General features: G+C 44.1%; 1 protein-coding gene across 6 annotated transcripts in view; it reads right to left on the bottom strand.

Moving 5' to 3' along the window:
• Positions 1-19,508, bottom strand: part of smarcd3b (SWI/SNF related, matrix associated, actin dependent regulator of chromatin, subfamily d, member 3b) — a 36,113-nt gene extending 16,605 nt beyond the window's left edge. For 2 of the 6 annotated variants that reach the window (XM_034572826.1, XM_034572829.1), the window contains exon 1: positions 19,141-19,508. In XM_034572826.1, coding sequence (XP_034428717.1) covers positions 19,141-19,152 — 12 coding nt within the window. In that variant the 5' untranslated portion in view covers positions 19,153-19,508. Of the gene's footprint in view, positions 1-7,394; positions 7,945-19,140 lie in introns of those variants that run through there. The other 4 variants (XM_034572825.1, XM_034572824.1, XM_034572828.1 and 1 more) reach the window with 4 other exon arrangements.
• Between the last annotated feature and the right edge of the window lie 240 nt (positions 19,509-19,748).

Below are 19,748 nucleotides of genomic sequence, written 5' to 3'. Positions count from 1 at the left end.
AATTCAATGTGGGATTTCTCATTGTCACACACATTAGAGAGAACATGAGCCGTGTGATTTAGAAAACTTTTCTGAGAGATGGACACGTCTCAGCAGATCGTTTTACATTGGGAAATATGGAGTGATTAGAGCAGTGATCGGCCTTGTGTCCATACTGGTGAATAGATACTGAGAGTAATTTACAGAAAATGCAGTAAACAAGAGCAGCCGTGCTGAGGACAAGAGGAACTGTCATGTCCCTGTCGTGTCTTCTGCCTCGTTCTTGCCTCCTTTAAACAAAAATCGGACTAAATGAAGACTCTTTACAACACACACACACACACACACACACACACCCACACAGCCACACACCCACACACACACTAAACAATGCAAACAGTGTCAGAAGCCACAGTCCCACACTCTCGTCTTGACGCCTGGGAACAACTGGGGAACTCTCACCTGTGCTTGTCACTCACATGGCAACAGCTGCCTCCCGCCTCAGTTTATTGTATGAAAAAGCAGGCGGCGGCGGCGGCGGGGGGGGGGGGGGGGGGGGGGGGTGTTTCGCTTGATAGAGCGACATCTTTTCACTTCATCCAGAGCAGAGACCTCCCCTCAGAAAACTCTAAACATCACAGACGTCTACAGAGAGTTCCATCAGCAGTGGAAGAAGAGGTCGTTTGAGTTAAAGCAGAAATGTGCTGCATTCAAAGTCTTCAGCCATGAAATGTACTTTAAGTATTTAAGGCAAATGTACTTTTTGTGTGTGTTGTAATAATTTGATTTTACAAAGTAGACATTTATTGACCAAAAACTAATGTTCTAACTATTTGCACAGCCTCTTCCCCTTGATGTTATACTTACTTTCTGCATACACTTGCATTTAATTAAATTATAATCCAACTAATTTGAGGAACCCAGGGAGATAGGGGAGGGTGGGAGAATCTGATTCGGGGCCAATGAGGCCCCCTGCTGAGTTAATCCTGCCCTGATATATGTTGCATGGTTTGATCTATTAAAATGCATAATACTACACAAACTCATCATGTAGGTGTAGTAGTTTTAAAGTAACTAGCAACTATAACTGTCTAAGAAATGTAGTGGAGTAAAAAAACGTTAATTTAGAGGAGTAGAAGTACGAGTGCAAGCTTTTCAAGCACGTACTTGAGTAGATGTAGTTACATTTCAAGAGTGATAAGCATTATAAGGACCAATGAACCCTAAACAGCAGACACGGTGTCGTGTTGGACATTTTAAACCATTACATATGATGAGATTCAACTACAACAGATTACCACTGTGCACTTGTGTGGCTACAACAAACATTTAAATATATTTATTGAGCACAGAAAAAATTTCATCGACAACAAATTCACTTATTCACGCAATTATATTAAAAAAGTAATTTCCATTTGCACAAATGAGACACAAATAAAACTCTACATCTAAACCTTGCTGTTAAATCATACTGAAGCAGCTGCAGATCAGCACAACACAATATAACTTTAGTAATCTTGTAGGCAATTTGGTTGAGGGAATTTAAAAGAAGGCCAAAAAACAAGATACAAACATCCACTGCAACAATAACCCAATAAAAACGCCATAGAAAAGCTGCTCAGCTGCATTGGGCTGAAATTTCTTCGAAAAATACTTAAAAAAAAGCCATGACACCATTTTGAACCGTCCTTCTGCAAAACACAGAAAACATCTCATTCCAAACCGACGCAGGATCTGTCCCCAGCGCGCTGACAGAACCTGTGAGTGATGGAGAACAGCTGAACGCCACAAATCAGGAGTTCCAGCTCCTCGCGTGCAGCTCACGTTTTTCCAACATCTCACAGTGTTTGTCACGTCTAAATGTGGATTACACACACACACACACACACACACACACACACACACACACACACACACACACACACACACACACACACACACACACACACACACACACACACACACACAGTGTCCAATGATATCTTTAGACCGTCCACAAAACACCCAGACAACAAACAAAGAACACGGTAATAAACAATAAAAACAACTAGATATTACACCACAGACAAACTACATATTAAACTGAGTCAGAATGTGAAAACGTATTCACGGGAAGACTTAATAACTCAGGTCACGACAGCTATCGACAGGCCGAGGCCGACGTATCATGTGCCCTTTGAAATGGTGACCGAGCACAGATCCTGTGATAAGGAGGCCGAGCAGGCGGTGCTGTCACTCTGGCTTGGTGGAGGTGTAGAGGTGGTGGTGGTGGGGTGGGGGGTGGGGGGTGTCGAAGCAACTGAGAAGGGTCTCCAAACAGGGGAGGATAAAACAACATATGGTTGGGGGGCCTCCTGCCTGATTGTTGCCACCTTATGGAGCCTTAAGAGACCCCCTTATTTTTCTGTCTGTCCCCCACCTAAGCTGGACACCAACACCCAAACAGAAACGAGACTCTGAGCGGCAAGACCCCCCCCGCCCAGACAGACTAACAGACAGACAGACAGACAGACTAACAGACAGACAGACAGACAGACAGACAGACAGACAGACAGACTAACAGACAGACAGACAGACAGACAGACAGACAGACAGACAGACAGACAGAGTTACTGTTACCACCGGCTGTCTGGAGAATTTAAGCTCTTCAGATAACACACACAGCCGTAGCTGGGTAATGTGTAAGATGAATTTCCCCTAAAATCCACACACACACACACACACACACACACACACACAAAATGAGCGGTGCTCTATAATCTGACCTGCTGAACCGACTCCAGCTCTCAGCCCAGAGCTCCAGCAGCCAGCCAGCCAGCCAGGAATCGAATCCGCCATGTGGATGGATATCTGAGAAGTGTGTTGGCATCTCTGGGACGGCTGCAGGGATTTGAAGAGGCCAAACTTAACCCACACTGAACTAAACATATGAATCTGTGGGTTGTTACACGGATTTCGACTGGCACCCAGAAAATCTATTAAAAACTGGGGATGAGGTTCCGTGAATGGGACGTGACTCAGACTACGGATCAATGTCATTATTGATTTATTGGGGAATATCTCAAGTGTCAGAAAACGTCAATCATTATCTCCCAAACCCAAAAGATAACATAAAATATGTTTTCTTATATTAGATTTTCATCCCCTGGTTTACTGAATAATGCTACTTGATGTTGTTTTATATATGACAAGCACCACTTTCAAGGCATGTGGTGTGTTTATCCATTATTCAGGATGATTTGTTAATACTGTGTCATCTAACTGTCGTCTAGTAAGGAACATAGTAAATGTAGGATATTTAAAACATGTTAAATGTGTTTTTATATTTTATATCTAATTTAAAGTCCTGCATTCTTGCTTTTACCATTGTAATTTCATAGATCAAACAATGGATCGATTACATGATAAAATAATGAGCAGATAGTTGATGATTCTTAGTGGGACACTGCATTGAGCATCAATTGAATAACTTAAGTGTTTATTCTGATACTGATATCAAACTAGAATACCATCTCTTTGTATAACAATATTTCAAATACAAATCAATAAGCTTGACTGATGGGAATTTTGGATTCTTATTCGACTTTAACATCAGTGTGATAAAGAACTTTGACTCTTTACCATATCACAATGTATTTTGATGGATTTTAACTCCCTGCCTCTACTATCAAACACATGCTAATGGCTTTAATGACGTATTATGATATGTTTTCTCATTAACCTCCAGTGGAATCAAACCACACGGACAGAGTTGGTTTCATGTGCTGATGTCGAGATGTCGTCCTCCAGCTCAGGAGAACTGAGGCGAATGAGACTTAATTTGTGAAACTCAACAAAACAGAAATATGAAACTGCTCTAATCCCTCCACAGAACCCCCCCCCCCCCCCCCCCCCCCCCACGACTCTATTACAATGTTTGTTTGGACTTTGAAGTCACTTCAATGAAACCTGATCATGGCCGGGTCTGTGGATTATCCATATGGCTGTTGACTCTTTTTAAAAAATACATTTCAATGCGGTGAGCACCACAGATGAAATTTCTTTAACCCCAGTTGTTTTGGGGCAGATGCAGTGAAATGACTTGTCTTGTAATTTTGGATACAATAATCTAAACACCAAAATCTAAACCCTCATAGATGAGAGGGATTGAACCTTTTCTGCTAATTTGGGCGAGCTAACCCTTCAAGTGAGGGATCCAGATGTGAGGGGGGGGTGGGGTGAGGTTTACGTTCAAAGGTCCAATCACTCGCTTAAACACAAACAAACTCCGAGCTGCAGATGACAAAGCTACACTGTGTCGTATTATGTTTGAGCTTATCAGGGTTTCCCATGCAGAGCTCTGGAAGGCTTTTCTCATCGCCGCAGCCCTTACTGACCTCCAAACACACACACACACACAGACACACACACACACACACAGACACAGACACACACGCGGCAGAGGACCAACAGCAGGGGGAGGTAAGGCAGATAATGAGAGAGAAAGAAGAGACCTCACCCAGACCTTCAGCCCACCCATCAGTCCTAGAACCAGACCTCGGCCAAACACTCTCCCCCACAACACACACTCACGCAGCTGCTTTGAGGCCAGAACACTATGACCTCTGGTAACCACAACAATGGCGTGCACGTACAGTATTTACATATATTTCTGTCCGAATAAACGCAGCGACATGTGTGTTTCTGTGTGTGAGAGCTCTCTTTGCCTCAGTCAGCCACGAGGGGAAAGGAGAACGTCATCCCTCGCCACAAGCTAACTAGCTGCGCCAAATCATCGCCATATCCCACACTATAAATATTTCTGCGCTCTGCAGCGTACACAGAGAGGGAACCTGCCACAACTATTATAACAAGACTTTTCCATCTTAGAACGTGGGGGAGAGACAGAGCAAAGCACGAGAGAAAAGAGGCAGAGGGAAATATTTGGCTTGGAGCAGCCAGAGCCTCATCAAGGTTAATTGGTCTGTTGAGAGGACACACTCATTCGTCTCATCAATCACTTGGTCCATTGTATCCTAAAGTCTGTCTCCGTGTGCAGGACTTCGGCACCGAAGCCCCTGTAATGACCGCTCCTGTCATAGAAACAATACCTCATCTTGTTCCAGTGTATAAATCTACGTGGTGTCACCGTACGGCCCGACATCGGCACTGATTCAAATAGAGTCACGTCTTAAAACCGGAGCCGAGCCCAGCGTCCTGGAGACATGCACAGATTTGACGAGCTACTGCCAAACAGTCTTCTGGACATTCTCGACGTACTCGAGGATTAGTCAAGCGATGCCAAGTTTCTGAATCAGTGTAAAGGTGAAATTCAGTTCAGCAGAAAGTGGAAACCACAGCCTGGAACTGACATTTATGACGAGAGAGCTACGGTCAAGGCCAAACTTATTCACACAGTCACACTTTTTTCTTTTTCACTCCTCAGGCTCTGAGCTTCAGCACATTTTTATGTAAAATAAAATAATGGATTTACATTAAAGTGCAAATTTTCTGTTTTAATTCAAGTGGGTTTACATTAACATTAAAAAGAGCTGTGTGGGAGTTTTAGCACTTTGAATACAAAGAGGTCAAATTTAGACCGTTTTGACATTTTAGCTGAAAAACGCAACTTTGTGAAACTATGAAAACAGGTTGACTAAGAATTAATGGACAAGCCCGGACATCAGGACCCCAATGACAGGTCCAGGATCAGTTTCACAGGTTGTCAGAGAAATTTGCAGTAGGAAATTATACAAATATAATTCTGTTTCAATGGTTTTTTGACTCCTTTCCTAGACTTTGCAGTTTTCTCTCTTAAGACTGCTTAAAGTGACCAAAATCAAGAGGACCCCGGTGTCCTAGGACTTTGAAATCATGGACCTCAACATTCTCAACGTTCTTCATCTCTTTAAGTTTCAATTTAATACCAAAGGTTTAAAATACACCCAAATAAATGTATTCAAACGAAACAATCTGGCAACGGGGGAATAAATCTTACCCCACAGTATATTTGACCTTCTCCGTACACTTGAGGATTTAGGAAGTGACACCAGGTTTAAGGAAACATGTGCAAAGGTGAAATTCGCTTTAATCATAAAGTCGAGGCCGCGCAGGGTCTCGCGGAGTCAGGTGGACTTGTAAATAATATTTATGGTGAAACGTGTTTGCTGCATAGTTTTGTGTCAAACTATACAGTTCTACCTTTTAAGGTCATTACAAATCGTCCTGTTGGCCGCGGGGGGTTTTAAAGCCGTGAACTGTAATGTCCCTGCTTCGACTCCGGCCTTGACTTGTGTTGCATGTCCATCTCTCTTTTCCTTGTCATGGCTCGACTGCCAGTTCGCTAATACAGAGACATTTGACGATGTCACCTTGAGCCTTGTGAAGTTGTGTTGGTCATTTCTTGACACCGCACCACACAATGAATCTCCAGGCAGCCCCGGCTCTTAAAAATATAATTAAATGAAATTATCCGAGAGAGGGAAAGTCACTCCGGTTGAACAGAGGTCAAACACAGACACGGCTTTATGTTCAGGTTTGGAAATGAATGAGTCAATGTCACAGTTGCACATCTGTTCAAACTCTCAAACAGCAAAGTGTCACTTAAAAAAGACTTTACACACTCTATTTCATTCAGCTCATTACCAAAACAAACCACCCCTGTGCTCCCTGTCCTGTTTTTCACGTGCACCATGAAGCTTGTGGCAATAGTTGCCTAACCTCTAAACCGTGAGCAACACTTGACTTGACATTTCATGCTCGCTTCACATGAATGGGCTGATTGTTCTGCATGATTTCCAGGATTGGCCGTCTGCCTCGGCTCCGTCTCTGCGATACTACGTCCGTTTGTCTCGTGACCTTACAGGTTCAGATCCCCCCCCCCCACCGTCCCGCAGCACAGCACGCCGCCTGGAAGGCTACTCTGCCTGTGTTGTTGTGAGTGGACTCGTCATTTCCCCCCCTCTTCTGTCTGTGACTCCCAGGGAAGCATGCTCAGCGTGCTCCTCTGTTCGCCAAAGGGGGAGCTGGCTGCTTTTTGCTGCTGCTGCTGCTGCTGCTGCTGCCACCGCTTAGCTTCTATTTCTACATATTATCCATTTTCTGTGTGTGTGTCTGTGTGTGTGTGTGAGAGAGAGGGAGAAATCCTCTGCTCCCCATCCTCCTCCTGCTCAGCTCCATCCATCCATGCTGCTCCACTTCTTGTTCTCTCAAGTCATCTCCTCCTCACAGGCTGGGATCCAGGGGGCTGGAAATAACCTTCACATGGCCAGCTTTACCCAGCTATCTCTCGCACACAGACTGCTGCTGCTGCTGCGCCGACTCATGCACACACACACACACACACACACACACACACATACACACACACACACACACACACAGATGCATGCCAGAGCTCAGCTCCTTTCACAGGAATGACGGACAGCGCCACTCACCACTCCATGGACCAGGAACTCAAACAGTTTGCTCTTGGTGGCTTTCCTGGCTCCCCCCGCCGTCTCCTCCGTAGCCATTTGCTCAGTCCCCTCCGTTCACCCTGCTAAGTCTCCCCTCTCCTTCTTTTGTCTTTCCCTCTCCCTTCACCCAGCCTCCTGTTCCCCTCCCCTGCTCCACTTTCCTTCTCTTTGTGCTCTCCTTTTCAGCACTGCCTGTCCCTGACTCTCCTTCTCTCTCTCCCTCCCTGTCTCTCTCTCTCTCTCTCGCTCTCTCTCTTCCCTCCCTCTCCCTCTATTTTGAATGTGCAGCAGCCCTGCCGAGTCTCTCACTGTGTGTCTAGCTCACTTTTTAGTTGAGCTGCCTTTCAGGAGCCCAGTAGGTCCCTTGGAGGTGGAGGTGGTGGTGGTGGTGGGGGAGCCGTGCAGGGGTCTGGCAGGGGGGTTTCAGCCAGCCCACCCTGCTGCTCCCCCGCACAGCTGTTGCATTCCATTGGTAGATAAGGGCACACAGCCGGAGAGAGGCTGCCGTTTGGTCTCGACTGGGGGCTGGGGAGGTTAGAATCAGTAAGCCATTCCCTTTTTCTGCAGCTTCCCCCTGGTGACCAACCCAGAGGCCACGGTCAGCACACACAGAGCTCAGAGTTTGGACTCATTCTCAAAAAAGGACATTGGGCTCTTAAAGGGGCCACGCTGCATATCATTAGCGCATGTGTACGCTCACAAACTGCCATATATGATCGAGCCGTGACGTGGTGGCGATGACGAGGAGGAGGAGGAGGGAGGAGGGAGGAGGAGGAGGGTGATGTTATTTTCCTCAATTAAAAGCAAAAAAAAAGAAAAAAGGGGGACTATATTTGACGGTTTCCCTCTGAGTGGAAAGCATGTGTCACAATGGGAGTGAGCTCTACTGGCACTTCACAAAAGGAGAAGACCACAGCAAGAGCACCTTCATCTCCCATGTTTCTGTACTGGCCTTTGTAAGAGTGCATTCACAGGTTAGGAGAATTTCCTCCAGCCGCCTCATTAGCTTTACCTTTCACCCACTAGTCGGCTCAGAGGCTGCGTTCAGGCTGCGGAGCCATGGCAAACAAACAAGGCTGGTCCGCACAGCAAGGTGACTGTGTCACTTGACACGTGTAATTAGGCTCTGTTGTGATTTCCCTGCGAGCTGGTTTTCCTGAAGCTTCCTCCACAAATTGCAAGAAACTGAAAGCACCCCCCACATAAAAAACAAAAAACACACCAAGGACAGAGGAATGTGATGCGAGGAATAAAGAAAAGACTTAGTGAAGCAAAGCTGAATCGCACACACTGGCTGCTTCTCACTGTGTGTGTGTGTGTGCGTGCTGTGATTTTGAAGCTGTGACGTGACAAGACGTCTAACACTCCAAATTACGCACTTTGGCCGTCGCCACACAGGTCGTTAGTCTGACTAAAAAGCACGCCACGTCGAAGTTGATGACTCTTTCAGGTCCCCTTCCGCCCCCCCGCTCCCATCCAGCCGTCACATCAGGGCAGTGAAATATTCATGAGGTTATTTGAATGACAAAGGAATTGAAGTGGGGCAGATTCAAAGGAAGGGCTTGGCTTGTGACACACGACGGCAAATTTACGCCGCCACGCCGCTTCCTCTTCCTCGGCCCTCCTGGAGTGAAAAGTGTCGAACCAGGCGTCAAAGGGCAACTTAAACAACCCTGAAGAGTTTTAACAGGAAATTGAGAGAAGCACAAAATGCGTACGTCACAAACTTATTCCCACAGAACGGCACAAGGAATATGTAAGAAAAACAGGGTGTCGCTCCAGTCCAGCTCTAAGAGGAACATTCTGCAGTTATTCTATTATCACTGCTGTTTAGCTGGCCTGTGACATCTAGGCCAGAGGTCGTGACCTTCTGGAGGATCTGTCGTCCCTGAGAGGCGTCTAAATGAGCCTGATCCTTCTTAAAGCTTCCATATTACCTATAACACATGATGTAAAGACATGATTACTGAAGGAAAAGTATGGATGGCACCAGCAGCGATCCAAAAACCAATCATACGTCCTTCAGACTTCCTTCACGCCCCTGATTATTGAAACCGACTTATCGATAGACAAACGTTGTTCCCTCCCCATGCTCTGCTCCCAGCATTAGTTTGCTTGGTGGTGACACCTGCTGTCGAGACAGGTGTACTGCTGCAGGTCTGGGAGGCTTTGAGGAACAAACGCTTCACTGTAAAGATGTGTAACCGCTTTCTAAACCCATCTGTATCCTCACTGCAGCATCGCTATGAGTCCGCACCAACATTCAGCATCAGATTAACCTTCCTTTGCATACGACACAGGTTTGAAGTGCATTCCCCACACGGGCAGACAAGGTGTCTGACTCCAATTCCCACAAGGCCAAAAAGCTCAAGCTTATCCACGCAGATTCAGAGACGGTGACACCCCCCCCCCACTCCTATTCCTCCCAGCGACGGCACGTGGGCATTCAACGATAACAAAGAAATCCGGCTGCTCGGGCGATGCAGAAGGGAGCCTTGAGTGCAGGAGTACCCCCTACAGGACCCCCACCGTCTCCTCACCAAAGCCAGTCAGTCTCACCAAATGGTAATGTCCCAGTGTGTAGCAGACAGGGGGGTGGAGGGGGGCTAACAGGGGGTAAGGGAGCAGCAGTAGTATTATTGATGACCAAGAGAGGGAGCATATACCGAGAGCCAGGGAGGCAGGGAGGTGCTGGTGGTTTGAATTGAAGGAGAAATCCATTTTTCAGGGACTGGCTGCGTAGAGGATGAACATAAAAAAAACACACCGGGCAGCTTGAAATGTTATTTAAACATTTAACGGCGGAGACATTTTACTTGGAGCCAAATTCTCATCATTAGATTCGATTTTCAAAGCTTCTTCTCAGGGCTCTTTTTGTAGTTTCTTCACTTCCTTATCTGGCCACAGGAGGGATACACAGAGCTGATTACAGGAGTCGTGCTTCATACAGCAGAGTATAAACTGGGTTTCTATGGCTGCATCATCGCATTAATGTTTAAATTCAAGGACTTTGCTTATGATTTGCAAAGAAAATCAGTTTCAACCCCTGAATCCTCTGCAACCTTCAAAACAACACAATCTGTGGAGCAGGGCTGCGACTCAAGGAAATGTCAGAAGAAAGTGAAGAATGTCTGCAGAATGGATAAATAAAATGCTCACAGATGATATGATGGAATATTGTCTGAAACGTGACCTAAATTATTAATATATATCGACACTGCAGACCCCCCCAAAAATACAAACCCACAAATGTTGTTAAACAGCCCTGTTCATAGAAACGTTGACTGAGAAAAGAGGGTTTTCAGGGTCTTTGAGGGTCTGAAGGATGTAGTGCAGGTTTATATAATCAGGGTTAAGCTGCATTTAATCAAAGAGGCCAACCGGGAGAAAGTAAACTGACTGTAAATTAATTAATCACATATTTCCTCATTCCTAAAATTACTGATTGTGAAGTTTACTATTGTTTTTTTTAAACGTATGAAACGTATAAAGAGACAGTTATCATGAGAAAACCTGGGTGAAGAGAAAAAAGCTTTTTATCAAGTCAATTTAAAGAAATGTAACAGTTCTTCTCTTTTTCTCTATTGCACATGTTTTGTATATGAAATCCCTGAAGAAGATGCAGGAGGCATCCAAAAGGGGCAAAATGCATAGACATGACACAGAAATAAAAGATTTACATGTAAGTATGTATGTATTGGTTAGAAATGCTTGTTTTTGTATTAACTTGTGTGATTTCTCTGCTCTCCTCTCGTCCACTAGTCTGTGCAATAACAATGAGCCGAGCGCCCTGGAAGACAGGAAGAGAAATCCATACTCTTTGTCTGTTTTTCAGCTCAGGAGGAAAAAGGGAAATCGAGTCGGGGAAAACGTATACAAAGAATACAGATTTCTACCAGCTCTGATATATAATCTGCAGTTCCCCCGGTGGCAACGTTTACATACCAGAAACCACCGATGGGCCCCCGTCAACATTATTGTCACAGACAGATGAGGTGCACTAGGGGGAATATGGACTGTAACCGAGGGCATGGAGAAAGTCTGATTCCCTCCCGCCGCTGGGCCCCTCTCTCCTCTTTCTTCAGTTTATGAGCTGCACACAAAACCCAGCTCAAGCCGCTTTAAGGCCGCAGCTCGCGGAGAGCTACTCAATGGCCATCAGCGACCATCAAAGGGACTGTACAAAGGCACAGAGACCTGCACCTTCACCACGGGGGGATTAGAGAGAGAGGACGTACATTCAGGGCCGGTTTTCCAACAGTTAGGCATATGTAATGAAGAGGAACCCGCAGAGAAAGAGAGAAAAGTCTCCCGTGACGGCCGAAAATAATGGAGCATCTGCTGATATTCTGCGATCAAAGTGACTCGGTACAATATGTTATGAAGAAATAGTGAGGATGCACAAAGCAGCAGCGGTCCTGTGGATTTAGTTTTTTAGTCCAAATGTATGTTAAGCACCTAAACTAAGGAGCTGCAGATAAGGAGTTTAGCGTCGACCTTGGATTTCAGGGCTTGTTTGGGACAAAGCATCTTTATCCAGACAGAGTTTGTGGTTCGGCTCGTTGGCTGCTTCCCGTCGCCCGAAAAAAACAGGGAGGCATTGTGGGGAGCAGATGGAAAGACCGAGCAACAGTAATCAGCCGAGTTTGCCCACGAGCAATGAGCGTCACACCGGAACAGGCCCTGAAGCGTTACCTGCTTCGGGGCATTTCCTGTTTGCTGTAGCCATGACAACGGGATAATCTGCCCTGCGTCTGGAGCCAACAGCCAATCGGGTGACAGCGATGTCGACTGCAGTGGCTTCAAAACTGGAGCAGCAGCTGGCGAACCGAGTGAGGAACTACTCCAGAGCTCAAACCGTACAACTGAGAAGAAATCCTGGTTTTTGGGGACAGAAATGGCGGCGGGCGGCTGTGAGTCGGGTCAACGGAGTCCGCGATGACACAAATATACAGTGAAGAACAGTCACTCGCTGTGAATCAACAGAAACAACATGAAAAATAAAACTGGCAGGATACTTAAAATAATTCCCCCACTGCAAACTCACTCTCTCTCTCTCTCTCTCCTCCTCCTCCTCCTCCTCCTCCTCCTCCTCCTCCTCCTCCTCCCTCTTGGGCTCAGTAATAGCCCTGATCTTTCAGCACCACTCTGCCCATGCAGGATGAGAGGGGGAGCCGACAGAACGAGGGCAGGATCGGTATGTGCGGGGATCACGTTGTCGGGGAACGAATTAAATTAATGCACTTTCATGTCAAAGACTTGATCCATTCCTTCAGGGTCACGAGACGCCCATCATCCAAGCAGCAATTAGAGAAATTAATCTATAAATCCACACACACACACACAGTATAAGGTTTCTGCCTGTAATGTATTATTATTTCATTTTCATTCCAGTCACAGAGCCAAGAGTCAGATTCCCAGAATCTTTAAAGACTCATATCGGGGTTGGGCAATAAAATCAATAATCTAACATCCATCAATAGGAATTAAACAAAGGTTCAACATATCGATCTATTGCTCATGAATTGTGCACAGATGAGGAAGTATGACACATAACTGATCTGCCTCAGATTTGTCATTTTCTGCTAATAAAGACTTTAAAACCACAACCTTCAGTCAGGAGCAAATATTACTATTTAAACTTTAAAGAAAGAACAATGTAATTTATCGTGATAAATAATCTATTTCTGAAGTGGTGACTATATTTCCCAATCAAGATAGCATGTTTCATTCTAGTTCATTTTGTACAAGCTGATTTTCTGTTTAGATCGGGAGAAAGAAGCACAAATCAAGTAATATTGTCTTTTTTAAACTAACTATAGTGTAAAGAATTAAACTAAACTAAAGATTATCTAAACATCTGTACATATAAAACCAGGGACATAACTGTTAACTACAGAAACAATGTGCTGTAGTTTAAATGGCTGAACTGAGAGGCTTTATCTATTCATTTTATGCATTGCTGTTAATTACATGATAATTCAAACATTGCACTTTTAAGCGTCTTCAGTTTTAATGACTCCCTCTGGAAGGATCATTACTGCATTCAGGTCTAAGTTGTATTTCTACCGAGGTAAATCTTTTGTGGCAGATTTTATTTGTGGTGTTTTCCAGACGAGGCGAGTTCTCCACTTGCAGTAATATTATAATTAAGAGGTTATATTCTCATATGCCCAGTGTTTCACCATATATATCTTTGGACATATATCCTAAGTCGACATAAACTGGATGTTTGTATGTACATGACACTAGTACTAGATAGTAAAGAACTAGACAGAATATGAAAATGTAATATTTTCCAGGTTCTGCACAAAAAATGTAAATAAAAACCCAATGACTGTATATGGTAATATGGACAATATCAAACCAAGTGAAATTCGCTTTCAGTTTCACCAACAACCAAACAAATATTCATATTCCTCAATCGCAGAGTCGTGAACTGTTTGAATACTAATAACTTAGAATTTCTGACTGTGGACATACTGATTTTGTAAGAAGCAGGAGACACATGCTACAGTGGGAATGATTAACTGATTAATCAACAGACAATTAATCAACGACCAGTTGCGACGACAGGATTCATTGAAAAAACAATCAGTGAATTAGCTGAGCATGAAAATAACTGTCACCAGTTTCCCTACTCTAAAAATAATTTGAATAATCTGAATAATTTAAAGCTTTTACAACTAAAAGGAGAGATGCAGTGTCTGTTATTTGAAATGTGTGCAGCCCACATGAGAGTATGGTGCAGTATCGAGCGCTAACATGTAAATGGGTCAACCAGCCGCTCAGTGAACTGTAGCACCATTAGGACCCAGAGAGTTTGTCCACAACTAACTCTACATTTTAAATGTGAGTAATATGCAACTGGAATAAAAACACAGATCATGTACTAGGTAAGGCAGCGGTGATTACAAATAAACCAGTTGTTATGTGTTGGAGGGAAGAGAGGCCGTCATGTGTTATTAGGTTACAAAGAGCTCGGCTTATAAACATAAAAATATATAATCTCACAGTGGGAATGACACAGTGTTTGGATCAGAGGGCTGCATGATGAAGTGTTCAGTACTAGGATTGTAAATGTACTATATCTACTGTATGTGTGAAATACTGTAGTTTATCACTGCATCGTTTGCCCGTTGAGTCCAGAGGATTAATCGATGGGCCGATATCTAAATCGATGGGAGCTTTTCACCGACATTTTATGTATCTGTGGGTTCTCATGTTTGTTGACATGAAAATATTTATTAACATTGCAGGAAAATGCTTTGACTGTTGGAAATGACGTAGTTTGTCCATCGCAGTTTCAGCTTTTTATCACTATTGTTTACAGTGATCAATACAATATTCACAAAGATGTTTACAATGCAGAAAATATGTGTATTTATGTTTACATTTAGCATAAAAAAGTTTATTTTCCTGATTCAATTCCTACACATTTGGTTGTATTTGTGTTTTCTTTTCATTTACAGTTATTTATGATAAGGTTTATTGTTAAACTGTAGAATATCAATTACATCTTTGTCATAAGCATTTGATAATGACATCTTAGTAATAACTGCCATCTTTTGAAACATATATTTATATTGGCCAATATATTGGAATTGTTTTACTTCCTAATATTGGTATCGGCATCGACCCCCAGAAATCTACAGTCAGATTCTATTGTTTGTAGAGCATTATTACAGATATGGTCAAGACAATAATGGCTCGGAAAATGACAGAATTGTTATTTCAGTTGCAACTGAAGATTATTTACATTAACGATTATTTCGCTCAGTTATTCGATTATGTGTTTGTTATGGAAAAGGTCAGAAAACGTAGAAATACGTCTTCAGATGTTCTGCTTTGTCTGAGAATAAACTAAATTATATACAATTCAATATCATATAAAATAAATCTTCACCTTGAATCCAGCATTTTAGCTTGAGAACCGATCGAAACAATGATTTAATTATCAAAATACTCTTGTCTGCAGGCTACTGAGGGAACGGACTGAAAGTCTGTACACTAATATTTCATGTAATCAATAGTTTTCATAAAGTTTCCTGTCGGCTCATTTGTTTGCAGAGTAACAAAAAGCCATTGAGTCTGCACATTCCTCACCGGCAAAAAAAAGGAAGTGCTCCATTGTCCGTTTATCCAGCAAACAACACAAAACACAAAGCCAGGGAACATTTAATTGGGTGACCTGCTATTTAGGAAACAAAGCCAAATGCGTATAGCGTCCAGATTCTGTCTGATCAATCCCACTGCTCGTAAAAAAAATTCTGTTGACAAATTTATGAGAGACACTGCAGCCGTACACTCCAAAGCCACTTCCACAGTGGAACATTGATCGACCTTGATGAGCCTCCCAAACTACATTTTAAACATGACTGAATAATGTGTGTGTGTGAAGGAGGGGTGGGGGGTAATCCAGTGTGGCTCTCCTTAAAAAGCCAGGTCAAGCATTCAGAGGACTGTAAAAGGAGCTGATCCTCTGATCCTCTATCAGACCTCAGGAGCTGTGACAGCACCTTGCATACTAATGGCTCTGTTCTACTTTTGTGCCGGCAGCTGGGTCAGGGAAGACTGGAGTTTAAAAATTAGCTCTTTTTGTCCTAGTTCTCCACAGAGAGAGCGAGCCGACAAGATTCAGCCACTTCTACAGCAAACATAGGGAGGAAAATCACCAAAATAGCAGAACTATACAGCCTGTAATGCAAAGAAAAAGTGAACAGAGAGGAAAAGACATGAAAAAGGTGGAACAATCTTGCACATTTGCATGAAAATGTGATATATAATCTATCTGAAAAACGTTTTTGCACACAAAAACACTGCTGAGAGATGAGATCCATGGAAAACCAACACACAATCAGCCATTTTCTGCTTATGCAACAATCTTTGTTGACTAATTGCACCCAAACGTCTGTGCCTGCGTTTCTTATTCACACACGGAATCAAACCCAGGAGCACGATGGTGCTCTTTGACAATCAGCAAGCGGATGAGTCACCAGGTCCTCCATGCATTACTCAACAGTCCTGTACATTAACCCAGAGGTTTTAAGGTGCGTCCATTGATTCACAACGTCAGCTCAAACACAGAATAACACACAAGAAAAACAATCCACCTTAAGCTGCCAGTGGCCTTTGAGAGGCACAATGCATGTTCTACCTTGCTCAGGTTGAGGAGTAAATATCTTTCATTCGTCTTTCATTCTTCTGACAGATTCTCTGAGATGCATCTGCACAGAAACTTAAATCTACGGTGGAAGAGAGAGCTCAACGCACTGCAAATGAAGAAAACACATGCAACTAGAAAAAACACGATCAAATCATCAATTTGACGACACATGCGCTGCAAAAACTCACAACACATGCAAATACAGCAACGACATGTTTCCAGGGGACCCAAAAAAGTGATGACATAAAATCTGCTACTCATCAGTGGTGAGGGAACTTCACAAAACATCGAACCACAGACAGACGCATCACTTTTTTGCAGCGCACGTGTCGTCACATCGATGAAGTTGTTGTCTTAATTTGTTCGTGTTCTTTCTATTCTCGGCCACCTTATAAACAGACCCTGTTCACCACGGACAGGTTGTTCTGTATCAATGTTTTTAATAGTCCAGATTATTAAAGGACTTGTGTCCATTCACCGACATCACTCAGTGCCATGCTAGTTGCAATCTAATGCATCCGTGGTATCGTCCAATACCACTCATCTCTCTGTGAGGATGACTGTGGTGTAGTTTTCTTAGCGTGTTGAAACTATTCATGAAGTCAAGACGAACGTTCACTTATAGTCGACTTAAATGTTACATAACCTTCGAAACAAGCCACAACTTAACTTACGAGCTGACGTCATAGTTGTGTTCTGGTACGAAAATGAAAATGGTTTCAAAAGAACCACATATGCCCGAATAAAACTCTGTATCATGTACTTTTCATTTTGGGAAACACTGTTTTATAGCTAAGCTACTGCTTCCGTGCTTATTTGAGACCATTGCACAGCTATTAAATCATTAGCTTAGCGATGCATGAGACTGAAACAGGGGGAAAAGCTAGCCTACGCGCCTGCTAGCTGTAGCTACATTTTTTAGCATGAGGTCGACAACTAGCGGTTTCTTGAAGCTAGCAGCCAGTTAGTTGGGTTTAGCTGAAAGAATCTGGGGGAGCTAGCATGGCAGGTAGCAGTTAGCAAGAAAGAGTCCAAAACATAACACCTTACAGACGTAACGTGCTTTTATACCAGTGTTTGTATTTATGAAACAAATGAGATCTAAATCTAAATCTCACTAATAAGTTTATACATTTTTGCCATCCATCGCTTCTAGTCTTAATGCCAATGTAGCAATATGGCTAGGTAGGATGTTGTTTTGCTCACGATGGCTTCCTGCCTAACGTTAACAGTGAGAGTAACGTTCGTGAAGATGGACAGGGCTAACGTTATATTGAAATAAACCGGTGTTAGCACTGACTGTCTGTGTATTTATCATTAGATCAATGTGTCCCGTCTGTCCTGCAGTTGTGTCTCCATTATCTATTATTATCCATTAGCTGATATCGTTTGTCACTGTAATAACTGATGACAACTCCCAGGGGAAGGTTTTTAAGCCCTCTCCCAGTGAAGGGCCCTTCATATCAAGGGGTTAGGGCCAAGGGAGAGGGGCCCTAAAGTATGTGGGCTAGCTATGCCTTGCTTTTTGTCTCCATGCTAAGCTACGCTACCTGGCTGCTGGGCGAGCTTCATATTTAGCATACAGACATTAAGGTGGCATCCTCGCAGGAAGGAGAAACAAAGTCAATTCCCCCAAAATGTCTATAGTAGTATTTCTATACCACTATAGAGTCTGTGGCCTTTGTCTTTATCTCCACAAACAGTGGAGACGTAGCTGCAGAGAACGTGCCGGCTACAGCTGGAATCTAAAAAATTAGATTTTCCTCTGGAATCAGCAGAAGTGGATCTGGTTACAACTGTGCACCCTGAATCCCCCTCCTCTTCCTCTTCCTCCTGCTGCTGCTGCTGCTGCTGCTGCTGTGTGTGCACCCACTGAACACACAGCCACACTGAAACTTTTCCTGCAAGATCCAAAACACACTCCACACTTGGACACTCCACCATTATTATTATTATTATTGTTACCAGTGTGTGCATGTGTGTGTGTGTGTGTGTGTGTGTGTGTGGAGGCGTGCATGAGGAGGAAGAGGAGGAAGAAGAAGAAGAGGAAGCAGCACACACAGAGAGAGAGACAGAGGATGGATCCATGGATCACTGCTGCTCCTCAAGTGTCTGCTTCCCACACCAGTCAAGGTTAACAAGCCGGAGCTGCTGGTGTCTGCGTCGGCTGGAGGAAAAAACTGGGGAGGGGTGAGGAGGTGGAGGTGGCGGGGGTGAGGCGGTGCAAACTACCCGGTGTGATGATGATGCAGACGCGGGCTGCACAGCCACTGTGGCCCCCTGAAAACACCCCCCACCCCCTCCAACCCCCTTTCTCCAACCACATCCCCACTCAATGCAGACAATTCAACACGAGGACGGGGGGGGGGGAATTAATCCTGCAGCTTTTTTTTTTTTTTTTTCACATGCACAATAAATTGCAGCTACATGAGAATAATATATATATATATAAAAATAAAAAAAAACAACTCCCACTAATCCGGCCTGCAGCATAAAGAAAACACACACACACACATAGGAGTTCAATGGTGGATCAGCGTGCAGCAGGAGCATCCGTACCTTTCTCTCCATCACTATGCGCGGTTTTTTGGGGAAGGGGTCGCCACTCAACAACAGCAACTGTCGGATGTGTCTGTGCGGAGGTGTCCGGGTCCGGGCTCGGAGCTTCTCTTCCTCAACTTCCTCACGGCTCCTTCTTCTTCCTCCTCCTCTTCCTCCTCTTCTTCCTCAGGCAGCAGCGGCTCTTCCTCTCTATCTCTCTCTCTCTCTGTCTCTCTCTCTCTCCCTCCTCCGATCACTTCTCCATTACTGGACAGCGAGGCGTCTGATGAGCGCTGCTGGCCTGTGGGACGCCGAGCCGGGGATGGAGCCAGAGCCCGGATTGGTGAAGCCTCGTTCGGGGGAAGGGAGCAGGGGCGCAGGCGCAGGTTCCTCCGCCGGGGAGTCGATAAAATGAAAAAACCCAACCAGCGGCAGGGAGCGTCAGCAAATTGTACTCGGGGTTTTTATTTTAGAGGGAGGGAGGCACTGTTGTAAAAAATATATTTTTTTAAATGTTGAATACAGGCTGTTTAGAAAAGCTTGTGCAGCAAATAGCTTTTTATTTATTGGGTGTTATGCTTTAATGATGCACTAAATCTGCTCCCTAACTAAGAAAAAACATGCAC

This window comes from Hippoglossus hippoglossus, chromosome 20 (assembly GCF_009819705.1).
Source record: "Hippoglossus hippoglossus isolate fHipHip1 chromosome 20, fHipHip1.pri, whole genome shotgun sequence".
In the NCBI taxonomy this organism is placed as follows: Eukaryota; Metazoa; Chordata; class Actinopteri; order Pleuronectiformes; family Pleuronectidae; genus Hippoglossus; species Hippoglossus hippoglossus.
The sequence above is the reverse complement of the archived record's forward strand: the minus strand, read 5'-3'. Positions and strand labels throughout refer to the sequence as shown.